Source organism: Somniosus microcephalus, chromosome 17 (genome assembly GCF_052327205.1).
Source record: "Somniosus microcephalus isolate GS21.2 chromosome 17, FLI_Smic_1.0, whole genome shotgun sequence".
Classification (NCBI taxonomy): domain Eukaryota; kingdom Metazoa; phylum Chordata; class Chondrichthyes; order Squaliformes; family Somniosidae; genus Somniosus; species Somniosus microcephalus.
Window position 1 is genome coordinate 14395874 of NC_141003.1, and position 21615 is coordinate 14417488.

Genomic DNA, 21615 nt, shown 5'->3' on the forward strand with positions numbered 1-21615 from the left:
AGCACCTGTAACGTAGCAAAACGTGCCACGGCCGCTTCACAGGAGTATTATAAGACAAAAATGGACACTGAGCCAAAGAAGGAGATATTAGGACAAGTGACCAAAAGCTTGGTCGAAGAGGTAGGTTTTAAGGAGCGTCTTAAAAGGAGTGGGAAGAGGTGGTGAGGTTTAGGGAGGGAATTCCAGAGCCTCGGACCTAGATTTTAAAATATAAAATTAGTCATCCATTATACACCACGCTGGAGTTTTCTTTCATTGAAGTCAATGGAAGGGGAAATCGGGAGCTGTATAATGGGCAGCCAATTCAGTATCGCCCAAAGTTAAAATCACCCCCGCTACTTTTAAAGCACTCCCTTAAACACCCCAAACTTGGCGGAAAAAGTAGTTTCCAGTTCTCCTGGGAAGTCATCACGCTGCAACTGCACAGTTCTCTGGTAACAACACATCTTGAATGCTGCATTGGCACAGGAACGGCCTTCTTCTGTGCGGCAAGAGTCTATGAATGCTTTTTTTTGCAACAATTGAAGGGCATGGGGGTGGAAGAGGGGCTTTTGTTCAAATGAGTCTCATTTTGGGAATCCAATCACATAAAATTATAGAAAATCAATGGAAACAGCTTTACCACTGAAAAATGTATTCACCCAAACCAGTGCATTTTATCAAAAAGAACAGGAAATGTTAGTATTTTCCATTCTAATGTGTTCTATTTCCAACAGAAATGCAAGATCATGCAACACAAAACAAAGAATGGTGCAAAGCTCCATTTCAGAGTCATTTAGTGTTGGCACAAATCACGTGAATAAAACAGATTTGCAAATGCACAACTTGTTTACTGTTGTACTGTCGCCCTACTGCTGTACGAGAGCAAACAACTAGTCAAGGACTCCAACTTCAGCTCCTTTCATTTTAAGCTGCTTTCATGTCATAGAAACATAGAAGATAGGAGCAGGAGGAGGCCATTCGGCCCCTCGAGCCTGCTCCGCCATTTAATCTACATCCCAGGGTACTTAAGGAAGTGGCCCTAGAAATAGTAGATGCATTGATGGTCATCTTCCAGAACTCGATAGACTCTGGAACGGTACCCATGGATTGGAGGGTAGCTAATGTTACCCCACTATTCAAAAAAGGTGGTAGAGAAAAAGCGGAGAATTATAGACCGGTAAGCCCGACATCGGTAGTGGGGAAAATGCTAGAGTCCATTATAAAAGATGTAATAGCAGAGCACTTGGAAAGCAGTGACAGGATCGGACAAAGTCAACATGGATTTACAAAAGGTAAATCATGCTTGACTAATCTACTGGAATTTTTTGAGGATGTAACTGGTAAAATAGATACGGGAGAACCAGTGGATGTGGTGTATTTGGACTTTCAGAAGGCTTTCAATAAGGTCCCGCGTAAGAGATTAGCGTGCAAAATTAAGGCACATGGGATTGGGGGCAAGGTATTGACTTGGATAGAGAACTGGTTGGCGGACAGAAAGCAAAGAGTTGGAATAAACGGGTCGTTTTCCGAGTGGCAGGCAGTGACTAGTGGGGTACCGCAAGGATCGGTCCTAGGACCCCAGCTGTTCACAATATATATTAATGATCTGGACGAGGGAATTGGATGTAATATCTCCAAATTTGCAGACGACACAAAGCTGGGTGGGAGGGTATGCTGTGAGGAGGATGTCGTGAAACTCCAGTACAATTTGGACAGGTTGGGTGATTGGGCAGAAACATGGCAAATGCACTATAATGTGGATAAATGTGAGGTTATCCACTTTGGTGGCAAAAACAGGAAGGCAGATTATTATTTGAATGGCATAGATTGGGAGAAGGGGAAGTGCAAAGAGACCTGGGTGTTCTTGTGCACCAGTCGCTGAAGGTAAGCATGCAGGTGCAGCAGGCGGTTAAGGCGGCAAATGGTATGTTGGCCTTCGTAGCAAGAGGGTTCGAGTACAGGAACAAGGATGTCTTGCTACAGTTGTACAGGGCCTTGGTGAGACCGCACCTTGAGTATTGTGTGCAGTTTTGGTCGCCTTACCTGAGGAAGGACGTTCTTGCCATGGAAGGAGTGCAGCGAAGATTCACCAGGCTGATACCTGGGATGGCAGGAATGACATATGAGGAGGGATTGTGTCGATTGGGCTTATACTCACTGGAGTTTAGAAGATTGAGAGGGGATCTCATCGAAACCTATAAAATTCTGTCAGGCCTGGACAGACTAGATGCAGGAAGGATGTTTCTGATGGCCGGGGAGTCCAGAACCAGGGGTCATAGTCTAAGGATAAGGGGTAAGCCATTTAGGACTGAAATGAGGAGGAATTTCTTCACCCAGAGAGTGGTGAACCTGTGGAATTCTCTGCCACAGAGGGCGGTGGAGGCCAGTTCATTAAATATATTCAAGAAAGAGTTGGATATATTTCTTAAGGCTAAAGGGATCAAGGGATATGGGGAGAAGGCAGAGACAGGGTACTGAATTTGGATGATCAGCCATGAGCTCATTGAATGGCGGAGCAGGCTCGAAGGGCCGAAGGGCCTACTCCTGCTCCTATCTTCTATGTTTCTATGTTAATGAGATCATGGCTGATCATCCAAATTCAGTACCCTGTCCCTGCTTTCTCTCCATATCCCTTGATCCCTAAGAAATATATCTAACTCCTTCTTGAATATATTTAATGAATTGGCCTCCACTGCCTTCTGTGGTAGAGAATTCCACAGGTTCACCACTCTCTGGGTGAAGAAATTCCTCCTCATCTCTGTCCTAAATGGCTTACCCCTTATCTTTAGACTGTGACCCCTGGTTCTGGACTCCACCACCATCGGGAATATCCTTCCTGCATCTAGTCTGTCTAGTCCTGTTAGAATTTTATAAATTTCAATGAGATCCTCTCTCATTCTTCTAAACTCCAGCGAGTATAAGCCCAATCGACCCAATCTGTCCTCATACGTCATTCCTGCCATCCCAGGTATCAGTCTGGTGAATCTTCGCTGCACTCCCTCCATGTTCCTCCTTTCTGTGAATAAGATCCAGACTGCAGTTACATTACGCGACCGGCCCGAGACGGGCGGCCACTGAGTGCCGCTCACAGCCAGGAAAAGCTGAGTTTTGCCACAAACTGTGAATCACACTACAGCGACCAGGCGAGAGGTCTGTGCAAACCTGCTTACGCACACGCGCGGAGCTCCACGCCCAGCTAGTGGATTTAAACTGTTTCGAGAACGGGAGCACCTGCTGTCTCAAAACTCTGCTTTACTTTGATAAGTACCCAGAGAATGTGACAGGCCACTTGTTCTTATGCAGTGTCAAGCCCAAGTGGTCTGAAACACCTTCCCCAAGCTGGTCTCTCACTGCTACATTTGAGAGTCCAATTGGGATGTGAATGATACCATCCTTTGTGCATCATTATCGTATGAGTCACTCTGCAATGCTTCACAGCAATGCAGAAGTGGCTATTTGTGCAGCTCATGTCCCATCAGTCCAGAGTTTAAAATGACGCTAAATTGCAATGGTATGCTGTGTTCCAATTCTGTACAGAAAATAAGACTCACATCTTTCTTTGGACGATCTGAAACTAGGCTGTCTTCACCCGCTGTGTAGGTGTGAATTAAGACCAGTTCACAATGCTGAATTTGCATCAAGCTGAAAGGAAACAATAGACATTTAGCAAACCATCTGCTGTTAAAAGAAAATGCCACACTTGTCTATTTTCAAATGTAGTCGCTGTAAGCTGGTAGGCTGTCCACAGCATCTCACTGAGATAAGAAGCCGCCGTTTGGCATATTTGTCCTTCAGCTTTGATAAATAAGAATTTTAAAAACAAGGTCTATTCACTTCAACAAAAACATATTCCATGCTAAGTAGTTAAGTGGGTAGGAGATCTTTAAGAAGACCTTGCACTACAATAGAATCTTTTTCTGTTCTCTTTGTCCACCTTCTGACAACTTGGGAATACTTTTAAGCGGCCAACTGAGAAAAGTGGGCACTTTGAAACTGCTCTCGTGTCATTCAAGGTGGGGCAACTGGCCCAGGATACCAATCAAAAGTGACGCAACACTGAAGAACCATTTTTTAATACGACGGATAGATCTGAATAAAGTTTTCAAAAAAAGTACATTTGCTGCATTGAAAAACAGGCTCAAACTTACTTATCAGAGCTCGCTGCTAACTTGTTGTGCTCATGGATTGTCTCTTGGACACAGTCTTCTAACATTCGCACATGGCTGTCACTGCAAAACAAATTATTAAAAAAGAGCAATAGAAGGGAATCAGAACAAGCTTGTCAAAAGCAGTGCCTAGTCCACAGCAGAGAGAGACTGCTAATGTAGAAATCACTAACTCAAAGCTTAAAGCAGCCTCGTCAATCACCACAGTCTGGTCCATTATCAGCAATACATTCCAAGTATAAGAAACAACACCATGGCAAAAGCTATTTTATTATGACATTATTTAACACTGATCCAAATATTTTGAGGTTTTAATCTACAGGGTTGTCTTTTTAATAGCATCAGTTACGGGTCAGTCCTGCATCTCTAAAAATGACGCTGCTAGCAGCTTGCATTTTTATAGCACCTTTAACACAGAAAAATGTCCCAAAGCGTTTCACAGAGGCCTAGTCAAAAAAAAGGGCGTTGTGTAAAAGGAGATATTAAAAGCTTGGTCAAAGAGGGTTATAAGGAGAGTCTTAAAGGAGAGGGAAATGGGAATGCACACGAGGCCAGAGTCAGAGGAAGGGAGAGTTTGGGGAGGCGGCGGAGGTGTGGTTCAGGGCTGAAGGAGGTTCGAGATGGGGAGAAGCGAGACCATAAAGGGATTTGAACGCAAGCATGAGCATTTTAAATTTGCGGCACTGGGGGACCAGGTGCCAACGTAGGTTAGCAAGCAGAGGGCAGATGGGTGAGCAGAGTTTTGCAATGAGCTGAAGTCTAGGGGATGGAGGATGGGAGGCTGCCCACGAGTGCTTCGGAATAGACGAGTCTGGTGTCATTGTAGAATACTGGATCCTTACTCAGTGCCAAGAATTCAAATAAGCTGAACAGATATTTAATCCCATGTGGCCTCATTAGCTGAATTTTGCGAGATCATACCAAGGTGCGAGATGAATGGTGCTCATGCTGACAAAGCACTGCCTGTGCAAGAAGGGAGAGTCAGAACAAAAGTCTAGAATGCTCAATGGTTTGAATAAGATGCGGAGTCTTGTACCCAGATCACATCACATCCTATTCTAATTTTGACATGCTTTTCCTATCTGAATTGATATTCACATCATTATAAAGTTTTTAAAAATATTGAGAAGTTAGGTTCCAAAGAACTACATTCTCACACACAATAGGCCATTACCATCACTGGAACTAGCCCACAACTGCATAGAACACCCCATTAAACACAGCTAAAGTACAAATGTTAAAATGACTATGTATAACAGACTAGCGTGTGAAGAACCATGAAATAGGATTCATACCCCCCTAAATGTAACTCATAAATGACTATTGCAAGCAGTTATTCCATTTGAGGGAGATCAATAATATTTTGTATGTATTCATAATGCATTTTGTTCTGATACAATTGACATGCTGGAGTGCAAACAGCAAAGAAATGAAAAGCAATCATTTTAATTCAATTCAGCCCAACTTAACATTTTAATAGCTCAAACAGAATGGAATTAAAATGACAATATTTGCTCAGACGGTTGATCAGTAATTATTGCGGGGGATGCACGGAAAGCGAATCACCGCACCTTTTGGCGTTGGTTATACAGATGATCCGACCCCTGTTGCTGACACGGTCTGCGTTCTCCATTAACGTGGTCCGGGCTTCGTGCTGATAATCCGTACATTTGCACAGGACCTCCACTGCTTCGACTAGGCCGTGCAGCACGCTGCAGCATTCTGGGTCCATGCGTGGGTTGGGAGGCCCAACAGCTGCCAAGGCCGCCATCAACTGTTACAGAAATAGGATTGATCATTGCTGGCTTGTTGACACAATCGGAAACACTCTGTTGGATTAAGATTTTCCACAGTTCGCGTGGAGTCGATCAAGAACAGAAATGGTTATTTCCGAAAAATGTGAAGTAAATTCTGAAACCAAGTCATAGAATCTTACGGCAGAGAGTGGCCATTCGGCCCATCGTGCCTGTGCTTTGGTAGAGTTATCCAACTAGTCCCACTCCCCTGCACTTTCCCCAGAGCCCTGCAATTTGTTCCCCTTCAAGTTATTTATCCAATTCCCTTTTGAAAGTTACTATTGAATCTGCTTCCTCCGCCCGTTCAGGCAGCGCAATCCAGGTCACAGCAACTCGCTGCGTAAAAAAAAATGTTTCCTCATGTCGCCTCTGGTTCGTTTGTCAATTATCTTAAATCTGTGTCCTCTGGTTACCGACCCTTCTGCCAGTGAAAACAGTTTCTCCTTATTTACTCTATCGAAACTGTCATGATTTTGAACACCTCTATCAAATCTCCTCTTAACCTTCTCTGCTCCAAGGAGAACAATCCCAGTTTCTCCACATAACTGAAGTCCCTCATCCCTGGTAACATTCTGATCAACCTCCTCTGCACCCTCGCCAAGGCCTTGACATCCTTCCTAAAAAGTGCGGTGCCCAGAATTGAACACAATACTCCAGCTGAGGCCTAACTAGTGGTTTATAAAGGGTTAGCACAACTTCCTTGCTGTTGTACTCTATTCCTCTCCATATGCTTTTTTAACAGCCTTCTCAACTTGTCCTGCCACCTTCAAAGATTTGTGTACATTCACCTCCCACTCCTCCCCGGGGTCTCCTTTTAAAATTGTACCATTTAGTTTATATTGCCTCTCCTCATTCTTCCGACTAAAATGTATCACTTCACACTTGTCTGCGTTAAGTTTCATCTGCCACGTGTCTGCCCATTTCACCAGTCTGTCTGTGTCCTGAAGTCTGTTACTATCCTCCTCACTGTTTGCTACATTTCCGAGTTTCGTATCATCTGCAAACTTTGAAATTATGCCCCGTATACCCAAGTCCAGATCATTAATATATATCAAAAAGAGCAGCGGTCCTAATACCGATCCCCGGGGAGCACCACGGTATACCTCCCTCCAGTCTGAAAAACAACCATTCACCATTACTCTGCTTTCTGTTCCTTAGCCAATTTCATACCCACACTGCCAGTGTTCCTATCATCCCATTGGATTTAATTTTGCTAACAAATCTATTACAGGAAACTTTCGATTTACCGGCACCTAAATAACCGGAAATCTCGGTTAACCGGCAAAATTCAGGAGTAGGTTCAGGTAACTTTTATTACTTGCCTTCCTCCATTTGTTGCTGTGCAAGGGTGTGGCTGCAGCTGTTGCTAAGCTACAGAGATGCTTGCAACTTGTGGCCATTGTTCTGAAGCTATTGCTAAGCAACAGGGTTTGTTGCTTTATACGGAGCTCTCAGCTCTCCGTATCTTTTACTATAGCTTTCAGTTATCCGGAATTTTTGATGAACCGGCACCACGTCGGTCCCGGATAAAAAAAAGTTTCCTGTATGTGGTGTTTTGTCGAAGGCCTTTTCAAAGTCCATATACAAAACATCAACCATATGAGCATCATCAAACCTTCCCTTAATTCATCAAAGAACTCAATCAAGTTAGTCAAACACGATTTGCCTTTAACAAATCCATGCTAACTTGCATTCTTTTCCAAATATCAATTAATTTTGTCTCGGATTATTGTTTCAAAGTTTCCCCACGTTCAGCTGACTGGCCTGTGGTTGCCGGGTTTATCCTTATCCCCTTTTTTAAACAGGGGTGTAACAGTACTGCAACTACATCAAGATAATGAGCACAGTTTGCAGACATGGTGCAGACTGGGTTTAAGACCTTTTAAGTCCCTGAATGACTGTATTTTTTGAAGATTTCAAAATGTGCAAAGGTTTACTACAAATAGAATGTTAGCTGTACAAAGCAGAATTATAAAAAGAGAAAAGGTTTCTTCTGACTGGCTGCAGCAACCGGATGGTGCTAAAATAGAATGTTAACCCCAGAACCCATCTTCATCGGTTCTACAGGAAACTCTTTTTTAACCGGCACCGAAATATCCGGACAACTCTCTTAACCGGCAAAATGCAGGAGTAGGTTCAGGTAAGTTTTACTATACATTAGTGGCCGTGTAACCGGGGTTCCTGGATCTGTGGCCATGTAACCGGGGTGCCTGCACCTGTGGCCGTGCACGGGGCTCTCGTACCTTAGTAAGTAGACCTCTCTGTAATCCGGACTTTTTGATCAACCGGCACCACGCCGGTCCCGTCGGTGTCGGATAAAAAAGAGTTTCCTGTACTTCAAATTAAAGCAAAATACATAAAGGCTTACAAAAACAGTGGCCTGTGCATATTAGTTAGAACTGAAACAAATCACCCTGAACATTTCACATTTCTATTAGGTATGCCTTTTAAAAAAAAAAAGATACAAAATCTGTCAAAGCTGAAATCGATAGATTCTTGGACTTTAGGGGAATCGAGGGATATGGGGAATCGGGCGGGAAAGTGAAGTTGAGGTCAAAGATCAGCCATGATCTTACTGAATGGTGGAACAGTGGCAAGTAACATTCGCACCACACAAGTGCCAGGCAATGACCATCTCCAACAAGCGAGACTCTAACCATCTCCCCTTGACATTCAATGGCATTACCATCGCTGAATCCCCCACTATCAACATCCTGGGGGTTACCATTGATCAGAAACTGAACTGGACCAGCCATATAAATACTGTAGCTACAAGGGCAGGCCAGAGGCTGGGAATTCTGCGGCGAGTGTCTCACCTCCTGACTCCCCAAAGCCTTTCCACCATCTACAAGGCACAAGTCAGGAGTGTGATGGAATACTCTCCACTTGCCTGCATCATTCAGGATAAAGCAGCCCGCTTGATTGGCACTCCATCCACCACCTTCAACATTCACTCCCTCCACCACCGGCGCACTGTGGCTGCAGTGTGTACCATCTACAAGATGCACTGCAGCAACTCGCCAAAGCTCCTTCAACAGCACCTTCCAAACCCGCGACCTCTACCACTTAGAAGGACAAGGGCAGCAGACGCATGGGAACATCACCACCTACAAGTTCCCCTCCAAGCCACACACCATCCTGACTTGGACCTGTATCGCCGTTCCTTCACTGTCGCTGGGCCAAAATCCTGGAACTCCCTTCCTAACAGCATTGTGGGTGTACCTACACCATATGGACTGCAGCGGTTCAAGACGGCGGCTCACCACCATCTTCTCAAGGGCAATTAGGGATGGGCACTAAATGCAGGCCTAGCCAGTGCCGCCCACATCCCATCAATGAATTTTTGAAAAACAGGCTCAAGGGTCCGTATAGCCGACTCCTGCTCCTAATTCTTGTGTTCTTATGCTAAACTAAGGTTCCAATCTTTGCGATTTTTTTCCCTCACCATCAGCAACCATGAAGTAATTCAGTCCCGACTCAAAGCTGCTCCGATGGCAAAATAAACCCTTCTGCCGCAATCCAGTCCTCGCCACTTAGAGCGCCCATGTTTAAATCAGGCAATCGTTTAAAATGACCAGAGACAATTACAAAGTTGACGCTTAGAGTGTTAAGCCTGCCGGATAGTTCAGGCAGAAACAGGTGTTCCGTGAGCAGTTTGGTACCTGGTATGCTTAACAACGTTCTCGCTTAACACAGCCGCGCAGCTCTCTGCCGGTCCCACGCAACCCAGGACCGGCTTTTCCAATGTTAACGTTGGCACATGCGCGAAACAGTGAATGGGCCGTGCAGCCCCTTAAAGGGGCAGCGTACTCAAAAAACTTAGGGGGAACATTGATGCTTAATCACCCCTGGCGTTGGGTTACAGCATGCACTACTCAGCACTGACTGCAATAACAAGGTAAAGAGCATCTGGTCAAGATCCAAAGGACAAAGTAGCCGGCAGATAATCTTTCATCTCTGTCTGAGGCTGAACCACACTGTTCGCAACCTTGGTGTCATATTTGACCCTGAATGAGCTTCCGACCACATATCCGCACCATAACTATGACTGCCTATTTCCAAATCCGTAACATCGCCTGTCTCCGCCCTTGCCACAGCTCATCCGCTGCTGAAACCTTCATCCGTGACTTTGTTACCTCTAGACTTGACTATTCCAACGCACTCCAGGCTCGCCTCCCACATTCTACCCTACGTAAACTTGAGGTCATCCAAAACTCGGCTGCCCGTGTCCTAACTCGCACCAAGTCCCGTTCACCCATCACCCTCTGTGCTCGCTGACCTACATTGGCTCCCAGTTAAGCAGCGCCTTGATTCAAAATCCTCATCCTTGTTTTCAAATCCCTCCATGGCCTCGCCCCTTCCGATCCCTAATCTCCTTCAGCCCCACAACCCCCCCCCCCACCGCCCGGGAGATATCTGCACTCCTCAAATTCTGCCCTCGAGCAGCCCTGATTATAAATCGGTGGCCGTGCCTTCAGCTGCCTAGGCCCTAAGCTCTGGAACTCCCTCCTTAAACCTCTCCGCCCCTCCACATCTCTTTCCTCCTTTAAGATGCTCCTTAAAACGTACCACTTTAACCAAGTTTTTGGTCACCTGCCCTAATTTATCCTTATGTGGATCGGTGTCAAATTTTTTGGTCTTAAAAAACTCCTGTGCAGCACCTTGGGACGTTTTACTACGTTAAAGGCGCTATATAAATACAACTTGTTGTTGTGGTATGGCCAGCATGGTACTTTATGTTTCAGCTTTCACGACTACACCTACCAAAGGAATATTCTAAAATATCCAAAACCGTTACGTATTTCTACAAAGGAATAGCTGAATCTTGATCAATTTATTTTTTTAATGCATAGCTGTTAACACAATGGCATTAAATCTATTACACTGATATGTTGGTGCTTTCTTCTGAACACCAGGAGTTTTGCAGATGATGGGGCTAAACCGTCCAATGAATACAGCGGACAAATCACTTTAGCACCAACGCACCTGCTATAAGCAGTGGCGACTGTACTAGATTAAACAGGGATACTTTTCACACATTTCCTTCTTTTAATATCCGATAACCTTTAAAAACAAGTTCTCACCACTCTTCTCTAATTACCAGTTATTTCACACGACTGACCACGAGTGCCTCACTCCAGGTTTCTTTAGAAGAGCACCTCCACTAACTAGCAGTGAAGGAGACGCGACAATAAGAGAGGCCTTTGTATAGAGCTGCTTAGGTTAAGAAGCTACAGGACGATATGAGGGGCATCAGCTTTGAACAGGTGGTTCTGGAGCGAGACTGAAAGGTGGACATTCAGCCACAGATAGGAGAGGTGGGCAGACTGGAAAACAGTGTCAGATGTGTGCACCATATATCACCATGAAGCTTTACAAAGGACCATTTCATCTGAAATTCAAGACGATCATCAACCTGTACAAGAAATATGTTCAAGAAGGGCATTTTATCCCAATTCTGATGAAAGGTCATCGCCCTGAAATATTAACTCTGTTTCTCTCTCCACAGATGATGCCTGATCTGCTAGGTAGTTCCAGCATTCTGTTTTTATTTTATCTCCCCTGTTGGTGGATTCCATCTTGGTTTTAAATATTGTACTTTTACTATCTTGCTGTGTCCTACTGCTTCTATCTACTATTTGGTTTATACAAAACCCATTGGTTTTAGCGCCTTTATAAGACAGGAGAGTTTGGTGGGGAGCTCACACGACCTCTGGGAACGCACATCACAACAAAGTTTCAGCCGATAGGAAACTCGCGCTGCTTATAGAAACTGCATTTTCGCTGTGAACCCCCAAGAAATTGGGATGAAAAGTCGAACTGTATCCATGGGAAATGGAAAGATTCATTGCTGGGAAATGTTGGGACAGAGTAGACCGAGCTTTACTCTGCACCTGGTCATTCCATCCTAACCTGAAAGTGTTCGATGCAGGTATTAAGTACCCATAGTGGGAAAGGACTCCATTTCCAAGCGCAAATATTGTTTATCTTGATCCACACAAAAAAAATGATTTAAAAAAAATGATTACTGTCACATCAGAAACCAAAATACAAACACTAACAAAGCCAATTTAAATAACACTTAGATTGTGTTTGAAAAATGAAAAGAAAGCTCAAGTCTCACTTGACCTCCCCCCTCCAGCACCCACACAAGATGAAGAATGCCCTTCAGCCCATTTGATCTTATCCTTCCAGAGAATCAACTTCACCTTCTGTCGATTAGAGCGCCTATAGCTGTTCCTCGAATTACACCAATGCCCTGGTCTCGACCAAGGTACTTAAACCCGTCCCAGCTGTTCATCCTGTGCAAAAAATTCTTCCTAGCTCCTGTTCTAAGCTTCCATCTCATAACTCTCAATTTGTGCCACCTTCTCCTGCTGCCTTGGCATATCTGAAAGTATTAGAAGCTAAAATTCTCCAGTCCTGGCAACATCCCCGCAAATCTCCTCGGTACCCTCTCTCGTGCAATCACATCCTTCCTGTAATGTGGTGACCAGATATTCTTTCAGGTTTTCTCTCTTCAATTAAGTTTTTTGTTTGACTATATAAGGCCCCTTCAGAAGCAACCCATTTCAGACTGAAGATCCCTACTAAATCGCCTCAGATTCACTCTCCTGTTTTTTGACATCCCTATTGTGTATTTATTAGTTTCCTTTCGCAGTTTTTCAGTTCGAGGTTCACTCTGGTTATTTTCAACACCTCATTTGGCTGAGCTACTGATCAAGTGCCAGAGTCTAAAATAAATGGGTAAAAAATTTGTATCTGTATTAGAGTGCTTTAAAGAAGTTGCTTGAAAATTGACCATAAAAATTGAAGAATATTAGGTACCATGAAGTGGATCACACCAAGGGGCATTTACTCCCCACTCCAAGATCAAAAAGGTATGCTTTACCTCCTGCAGGTTCTGATCATCTTGTCCCCAGGAGTTCAGGGTATGTGCTCTTGAGTCACTTACAATGAAATTCACCTAAAAATAAGAATCACAACTAGAAATGAAAGAACTAAACACAAATAGCTGAAGTGCTTTAAAATGGGTGAATAAAATACACAAAATTCCCTACAGGACATGTACACTGTTATAATTCAAACTTTATTTTTTTAACAAAGTACATCACCAAATGATTGCGAGAACGGTCTGCAACATGTTTCACCCAAACTAAGTGGGCAGATTTACCAAAGCAATATTGTTTCCCACAATTAGTGAGCAATGCAATGCGACACACATTGCACTATCCCAATGATGAGTGGGAAGCACATGCCCAATCGTTTACAAAATGGCTTCATTCACATTTTGTAAAGAAATCATTTTAATAACTGAGCCTAGTCTGTTGACCACCTGTTCTTTCTATTTGGGTAAATATTCCATTAAATGCAGAGAAACTCCAGTATGATTTGGACAGGTTGGGTGATTGGGCAAATGCAGTATAATGTGGATAAATGCGAGGTTATCCACTTTGGTGGCAAAAACAGGAAGGCAGATTATTATCTGAACGGCAATAGGTTGGGAGAAGGGGAAGTGCAAAGAGACCTGGGTGTTCTTGTGCACCAGTCGCTGAAGGTAAGCATGCAGGTGCAGCAGGCGGTTAAGAAGGCAAATGGTATGTTGGCCTTAATAGCGAGAGGATTCGAGTACAGGAACAAGGATGTCTTGCTGCAGTTGTACAGGGCCTTGGTGAGACCGCACCTTGAGTATTGTGTGCAGTTTTGGTCGCCTTATCTGAGGAAGGATGTTCTTGCCATGGAGGGAGTGCAGCGAAGATTCACCAAACTGATACCTGGGATGGCAGGCATGATGTATGAGGAGAGATTGGGTCGATTGGGCTTATATTCGCTGGAGTTTAGAAGAATGAGAGGGGATCTCATTGAAACTTATAAAATTCTAACAGGACTAGACAGACTAGATGCAGGAAGGATGTTCCCGATGACGGGGGAGTCCAGAACCAAGGGTCACAGTCTAAGGATAAGGGGTAAGCCATTTAGGACAGAGATGAGGAGGAATTTCTTCACCCAGAGAGTGGTGAACCTGTGGAATTCTCTACCACAGAAGACAGTTGAGGCCAATTCATTAAATATATTCAAGAAGGAGTTAGATATATTTCTTAAGGCTAAAGGGATCAAGAGATATGGAGAGAAAGCAGGGACAGGGTACTGAATTTGGATGATCAGCCATGATCGCATTGAATGGCGGAGCAGGCTCGAGGGGCCGAATGGCCTACTCCTGCTCCTATCTTCTATGTTTCTATGTTTTAAGTAGATACCCCTCCCTCAACTGAAAATGCTTAAGCGAGAAGAAGAGATCATAACCCATCCCAGATCAAGCAGTCTTGAATTCTGATTGTTTGCTGGTTGCAGTTGACTTCTGTAGTTTGCAGTGACATTATGATTAAAATGTGAGGGCCACACAACAGTATGCAGACTTTGAAAATATTTGTGGGTATTAAGGTGCTTTTTTTTTTTAAAGATACCACAAATACTCGGAGTAGAGACTACTGCATTAAAAAAAAACTGGATCAATATTTGAAGCCGAGGAAGATGGGGAAGTGCAGGACAGCGAGATTAGTTTTGGATTGCTCGAGCAAAGAGCCAGTACAGGCACGATGGGCCAAAAGGCCTCCTTCGGTGCTGGAGCCTTTGATGGTTGTATAAAGTACAGGCAAGGAAAAGGAGATAATTGGGGATCGATTTATAGAGGATTCCTAAGCTAGTTTCCACTAACTAAACAAAATGTTTCAATTATAAGAGAGACAAATGTTATTAATACTTAGATTTGGGACATGGTTCAGCAAACTTTGGGATAAAGGGAATGGAATGGAGATGATCCTTAAAATTAGAATTTGAACAAGTAATATCCAATATGAATATGAATAGAATGGCAAGCTGGTATCTATAATATATATGCTAGTTTGGGAGAAAATGAAAAATATTTAATGATAAATGGAGCTGGGAAGATGAGTTGAAGAGAAAGGCCAACGAAGGGTGTGGAGCAACCAGGCAATAGCAGAATTAAGGGATCGCAGTTAAAGATAAGCCCGGGGGCGGGGGAGGAGGGGAGAGAAGGAAAATTCTTGAAAAGCAGGAGGAAAAAAATGAAGGTTTAAAACAGGAGATACCGAACGATTCTCAGCAGCTGAATAAGATTGGAGAGGTGGGGATGGTGTAGAGTGCATTTACTGAACTATCTGTCAGCCAGTCAGGGAGGGGGGGGGGGGGGGGGGGGGAATGGACACGACCGGAATGATTTTTTTTTACATGACAAAAGAAATACTAAAACATACCGCTTTGGCGGTTCGGCGATCTACAGAATCAACTCGATTAGGAAGCAATGAATGGTTATTTCTGCCCAATCACAGATCTTGCTATGAAAGGACATTTTGTCTGGTTATGCCTTCCAAACATTGATGGATAGAATTAACCATAAATACAGGAAACTTTTGATTAACCGGCCCCTAAATAACCGGAACGCTCTATCCACCGGCAAAATTCAGGAGTCAGTTCAGGTAACTTTTATTACTTTTTTTACTCCATTTGTTGCTGTGCAAGGGTGTAGCTGAAGCTGTTGCTAAGCTAGAGACACTTGCAACTTGTGCCGATTGTTTTGAAGCTGTAACAGGGTTTGTTGCTTTATACGGAGCTCTGAGCTCCGTATCTTTTACTATAGCGTTCGGTTATCCGGAATTGTTGATGAACCGGCACCACGTCGGTCCCGTCCGTGCCGGATACCAGAAAGTTTCCTGTACCAAACAGGTTCGGTCAACATCAGAAGCATCCTAAAGCTTTCTTTTGATAGTAACACCTACTTACAGAAGAAACCATTAAGAAGTAGCAAGGATTTTCTTTCAAACAAGTGTGAGCAGCATACAGGGCAAGACATCAGAGGCACTCCTCCAAATCAGTTACAGATACAATTACAACAAACCCATTTAATTGCCAGTTTGTCCATTATTGTTATTGTCACTGGGCAATTAAAAACTGTCCTTGATTGTTCCAATTTTGAGTAAACAATGAATTAAAAGAAAACGGCAATTCTGTTGGAATTTTGAGAAATGCTTGCATTGCATCTATACTTGTTGATTATGAAACCAACCATTCTGCGACAACCATCACCCTAAACTGCAGCTGGCCAAGCAATCTGTTACTAGACATAATTAGTAGCTGATCTTCATGGCACGGCTCACAAGAAAACAGAACATTTGTCCTTCACTTTTAAGTGAAGAATTGGTTGGAGACAGCACCAACACACATTGAGTTGCGCTCTGAATCGCCCAACCATCCCGTTTCTCTAAAGGACCAGATCCTGTGCATCGACTTATCAAAATTCAGTTTAAAAAAAGCCATTTTAATACAATTAAATCTTTCTCTGCACTCAATAATCACTCCTGGCCTTCTGGAAGACTTGAGAAGGATAATATGCACATTTTGCTTTAAAAAGTGACTTTGAAGCTGCTCTGTGATGCTTTCCATAGCAACGTTAAGAGTTACTTCCACAGTAGCTGATGCAAGTGGTAGCCAATGAGCTTACTAGAAAGCAATACAGTACTCACAGCCAATCATCTGGCTCAAAAGTCACTTTTTCTAAAAAGAAAAAGGAAAAACAAAATTAACAAAAAAGCAATTACACAATGAAAATGCTATTGTCTTCATAGGGCTTTTGTTCCATCATGACATTTGCCTGTCATTTGCAGAAAGACCTTGGGGGTGAAAATGGACATGGGCGGAATTGCACTGGTCGCCAGTTACACTCCCCGCCTGATATTCAATTCCATGGACATCAGACCTGAGTATCGGGCAGATCGTATCACGGGCAGCTAATGCGATTCCGCCAGTTCTCCGTCCCACTTCACCCCCAATAATCCTTCCTTCGGAGAACTCCCGATTCCAAATTACAAACAAAATACTGGACTCTCCTCCAGGGCCTAGACCCTCCTCTAAGGTCCAGACCCTTGTTTTTCCATTGTCCGTTCATCTATTTCAATTCCAGTACACAGCAACAAAAGAAGTATCTCAATGGACATTTATTTTCACTTACCCTGGTTGCACCCATTAATTGCTTTGGAGCAACTGTTAGCAGCCTTTGGTCACCAGATGTTGACGTCATGCTGCTTAGTGTTGCTGGCTGAGGTACACGGGGAAATTAAATAGAACATATTTTATACACGATTTGTAATATATATTCAAAATGGAATGTCAACACTCCAGGAACCACACTTTGTCCAATGCATATTTCAGTATCATAGAAAGACTTACATTTCTATAGCGCCTTTCACGACCACCGGACGTCTCAAAGCGCTTTACAGCCAATGAAGTACTTTTTGAAGTGTAGTCACTGTTGTACTGTGGGAAATGTGGCAGCCAATTTGTGCACAGCAAGCTCCCACAGACAGCAATGTGACGATGACCAGATCATCTGTTTTTATTATGTTGATTGAGCGATGAATATTGGCCAGGACACCGGGGAGAACTCCCCTGTTATTCTCTGAAATAGTGCCGTGGGATCTTTTACATCCACCTGAGAGAGCAGACGGGGCCTCGGTTTAACGTCTCATCGGAAAGACGGCACCTCCGACAGTGCAGCACTCCCTCAGCACTGCACTGGAGCGTCAGCCTAGCTTTGTGTGCTCAAGTCCCTGGAGTGGAACTTGAACCCACGACCTTCTGACTCAGAAGTGTGCTGCCCACTGAGCCACAGCTGAGCACAGAAGACCACCATTCGGCCCACCGTGCCTGTGCCGGCTCTTTGAATGACCTAGCCAATTAGTCCAACTCCCCCGCTCTTTCCCTGTAGCCCTGCAATTTTTTTCTTTTCAAGTATTTATCAAAATTCCTTTTCAAAGTTATATTGAATCTGCTTCCACCACCCTTTCAGACACTGCATTCCAGATCATTATAACTCACTGCGTAAAAAAAATTCTCATCTCCTATTCCCCCAGGGTTCTTCTGCCAATTATCTTAAATCTGCGTCCTCTGGTTACCGACCCTCCTGCCAATGGAAACAGTTTCTCATTATTTATTCTATGAGAACCCCTCATAATAACAACCACCTTTATATTAAATCTCCCCTAAACCTTCTCTGCTCCAAGGAGATCAATCCCAGCTTCTTTAGTCTCTCCACTTAACAGTTAAAACCAGAGCCAAAAGATCGGCAGCTTCTTTTAAGTGAGCCTCCCGCCAGAGCCAGTGTTCTGAGCCCCCAACCAGACTTGAAACTGAGCAGAGCATTCAATTTCAACACTGCACAGCAACTACACCTTGTAGCCTTATACACACAGGAGAACAACACAGGAGGTTTAGCATTGTATAAATGATCCTGTCTTTATAAAAACATGCATCTTTGACTTATCATCAGCATTGCCACAGGAGGATGAGGAACCTATTTTAACTTTTTTTTTTAGGAAGGTTTACAAAACTGTTTTATTCATTAAAAGGGAAAAACAGTTTTTCAGCCGGTACATAACTGACCTAAACTGTTTTGAACGCAAAAAGAAATGAAATGTACAGAATTATACATCACCTATTTTATCCAGAAGCAAGTACTATTATTCTGTATTAAATGCTGCAAACTCTCTCTCTCTAGTGTTAATTGTTGTTCAGCTCTTAAACTACCTTCTACTTCCCAGTTTTCCAATCATCAGACACTTATGCACCCATAAGTAAGGAAGATTAGTTAACAGCTTCAACATCTAACCTAACATTAGTACCAAACTACTGACTGCAATATATGGTTATAAGTAGGGTGATTATTTCTCAGTAAGTATCAGCTACTTATTTTTTATTACATCCATTAAACATTCACTGCAAGCCCCAGCCCAGCGGGGAACTCATTATATGAATCCTACCCAGAGTTAACTATTTACCCCACCCAGAGTTCACCATTTACCCCCAGTCCTGCTACTGAGGACCTCAGTCCTTACCCCGTTTCCTGCTCTGCGGCTCAGCTCATTGCCCACTGCCCCAATTAGTACCTGCCCTTTCCCCAGAGCTTAGTCAATGTCGACTGCCCCCGGGACCTGCCCGTACTCTGGCACCCAGCCAGCAAACTCATCTCTGCTCGTACTCTGGTGCCCAGTACTGCCATGGTGCCCTGCTCCAGGGTCCAGCCCCCTGCCCCAATACCAGCCCTCAGTGTCAGCCCCAGCCCCCAGGGCCCAGCCCCCAATGCCCAGCTCCCAGGATCCTGCCCCCAGTGCCCAGGCCCAGCCCCAACCCCCTGTGCCCGGCCCAGCCCCCTGTGCCCAACCCCCAGTGCCCAGCCCTCTGGGCCCTGCCCCCTGTGCCCAGCCCCCAGGGCCCTGCCCCCTGTGCCCAGCCCCCACCCCAAGGGCCCTGCCCCCTGTGCCCAGCCCCCACCCCAAGGGCCCTGCCCCCTGGGCCCAGCCCTCTGTGCCCTGCCCCCAGGGCCCAGCCCCCTGTGCCCAGCCCCCAGGGCCCTGCCCCCTGTGCCCAGCCCCCACCCCAAGGGCCCTGCCCCCTGTGCCCTGCCCCCTGTGCCCAGCCCCCAGGGCCCTGCCCCCTGTGCCCAGCCCCCACCCCAAGGGCCCTGCCCCCTGGGCCCAGCCCCCACCCCAAGGACCCTGCCCCCTGGGCCCAGCCCTCTGTGCCCTGCCCCCAGGGCCCAGCCCTCTGTGCCCAGCCCTCTGTGCCCTGCCCCCAGGGCCCAGCCCCGGGTTCTCACCAGTTTCCGGGCCGGGAAGATGTCGTACATGATGCGGCAGTACTCCATGGCCGACTCCACGGCGCAGGTCCACAGCGACTTGGCGATGGGTGCGAGCGGGATGATGCCCGGGGCCCGGTTCTTGGTGAACATGTCGAACTCCACCGTCTGCCGGCAGGACTCGGACATGTAGGGGCAGTGATCCACCACGAACACCGTCTTGTGGGCCTCGGAGAACAGCTTCATCCTGACTGGCAGCGCGCCGGGGGGGGAGGCAGCGGGCGGGCGGCGCCGTCAAACCAAACAACAAACTGCTGCCGCGCCCGACCGAGCGGAGCGGGAGGGGGAAGGGAGGGAAAACAATAAAACAAAACACCGCGGGGGGGGCGGGGCTCAGCCCCCTCCCGAGCCGCAGTGGTCACCCGGCAACCGACATCCCAGAACCTGCAGCATCACGTGAGCGGCGGCCCCGGGGGATTCAAGATGGCGGCCGGGCGCCTAGCGCGTCAGCCCCGGGCCGCGGGCCTTCTGACGTCACCGCGCCGCCTGCAGCGCAACGTGACTGGCAAGGTCAACTCAAATTTCTCTCCACGGATGTTGCCTGACCTGTTGAGTTTTTCCAGCATTTTCTGTTGTTATTTCGGATTTCCAACATCTGCAGTATTTTGCTATCCTACTAGCGTTTGCTTCAATTGCCCCAGTTGTCATCAACTCTGGGCACTGCACTTTCTTCTTCTTAGCCATGATGTGGAGATGCCGGTCGGTGTTGGACTGGGGTGGACAAATGTAAGAAGTCACACAACACCAGGTTATAGTCCAACAGCTTTATTTGAAATCACTTGAAATCGCTTTTATTTCAAATAAAGCTGTTGGACTATAACCTGGTGTTGTGTGACTTCTTACATTCTTCTTCTTAGGCAGTCCCTCGGGACCGAGGATGACTTGCTTCCACATTAAAAATGAGTTCTCAGGTGACTGATGAGTCCAATGCGGGACCTACAGTCTCTGTCACAGGTGGGGCAGACGGTGGTTGAAGGGGCGGGTGGGTGGGGTGCTTGGGTTGACGTGCGCCCCTTGCGCTGTTTGTGCTTGGCTTCCGCTTGCTCCCGGCGAAGAGACTCGAGGTGTTCGGCGCCTTCCCGGATGCTTCTCCTCCACTTTGTGCGGTCTTGGGCCAGGGATTCCCAGGTGTCGGTGGGGATGTTACACTTTTTCCAAGGAAGCTTTGAGGGTGTCCTTGAAGCGTTTCCTCTGCCCACCTGGGGCTCTCTTGCCGTGCCGGAGCTCCGAGTAGAGCGCTTGTTTTGGGAGTCTCGTATCGGGCATGCGGACAATGTGACCCGCCCATCGGAGCTGATTGAGTGTGGTCAGAGCTTCAATGCTGGGGATGTTGGACTGCGCAAGAACCGCACTTTAGGAAGGATGTGAAGGCCTGACGGAGAGCGCAGAAAAGATTTACCAGAATGGTTCCAAGGATGCGCTCCTCTACACTCCAGAGAGTGCAGGGGAGATTTACCAGGATGTTCGAAATAACAACAAAAAATGCTGGAAAAACTCAGCAGGCCAGGCAACATCCGTGGAGAGAAATACAGTCAACGTCAGTCCTGATGAAGGGTTTCGACCCGAAGCGTTGACTCTGTTTCTCTCTCCACGGATGTTGCCTGGCCTGCTGAGTTTTTCCAGCGTTTTCTGTTGTTATTTCGGATTTCCAGCATCCGCAGTATTTTGCTATCGTTTACGAAGATGTTGCCTGGGCTGGGGAATTTTAGCTACCAGGAAAGATTGGAGAGGCTGGGGTTGTTTTCTTTGGAACGGAGCAGGCTGAGGGAAGACTTGGTTGAGCTGTATAAAATTACGAGGGGCCCAGATAGAGTGGATAGGAAGCACCTATTTCCCTTAGCAGAGGGGTCGATAACCAGGGGGCATAGATTTAAATGAATTGGTAGGAGGATTAGAGGGGAGTTGAGGAGAAATCTTTTCTCCCAGAGGATGGTGGGGGTCTGGAACTCACTGCCCGAAAAGG

The 21615-nt window shown here is 45.7% G+C and overlaps 1 protein-coding gene across 3 annotated transcripts in view; it reads right to left on the bottom strand.

Moving 5' to 3' along the window:
• ints13 (integrator complex subunit 13) overlaps positions 1–20099 on the bottom strand; it is a 73767-nt gene extending 53668 nt beyond the window's left edge. The window contains exons 1-6 of one of the 3 annotated variants that reach the window (XM_086009955.1): positions 19614–20099; positions 16971–17057; positions 12837–12911; positions 5720–5922; positions 4131–4211; positions 3534–3624 (exon numbers count right to left, since the gene is read on the bottom strand). In XM_086009955.1, the coding sequence (XP_085866081.1) occupies positions 3534–3624; positions 4131–4211; positions 5720–5922; positions 12837–12911; positions 16971–17057; positions 19614–19838 (762 nt within the window). In that variant the 5' untranslated portion in view covers positions 19839–20099. The remainder of the gene's footprint in view (positions 1–3533; positions 3625–4130; positions 4212–5719; positions 5923–12836; positions 12912–16970; positions 17058–19613) is intronic. The other 2 variants (XM_086009953.1, XM_086009954.1) reach the window with 2 other exon arrangements.
• Between the last annotated feature and the right edge of the window lie 1516 nt (positions 20100–21615).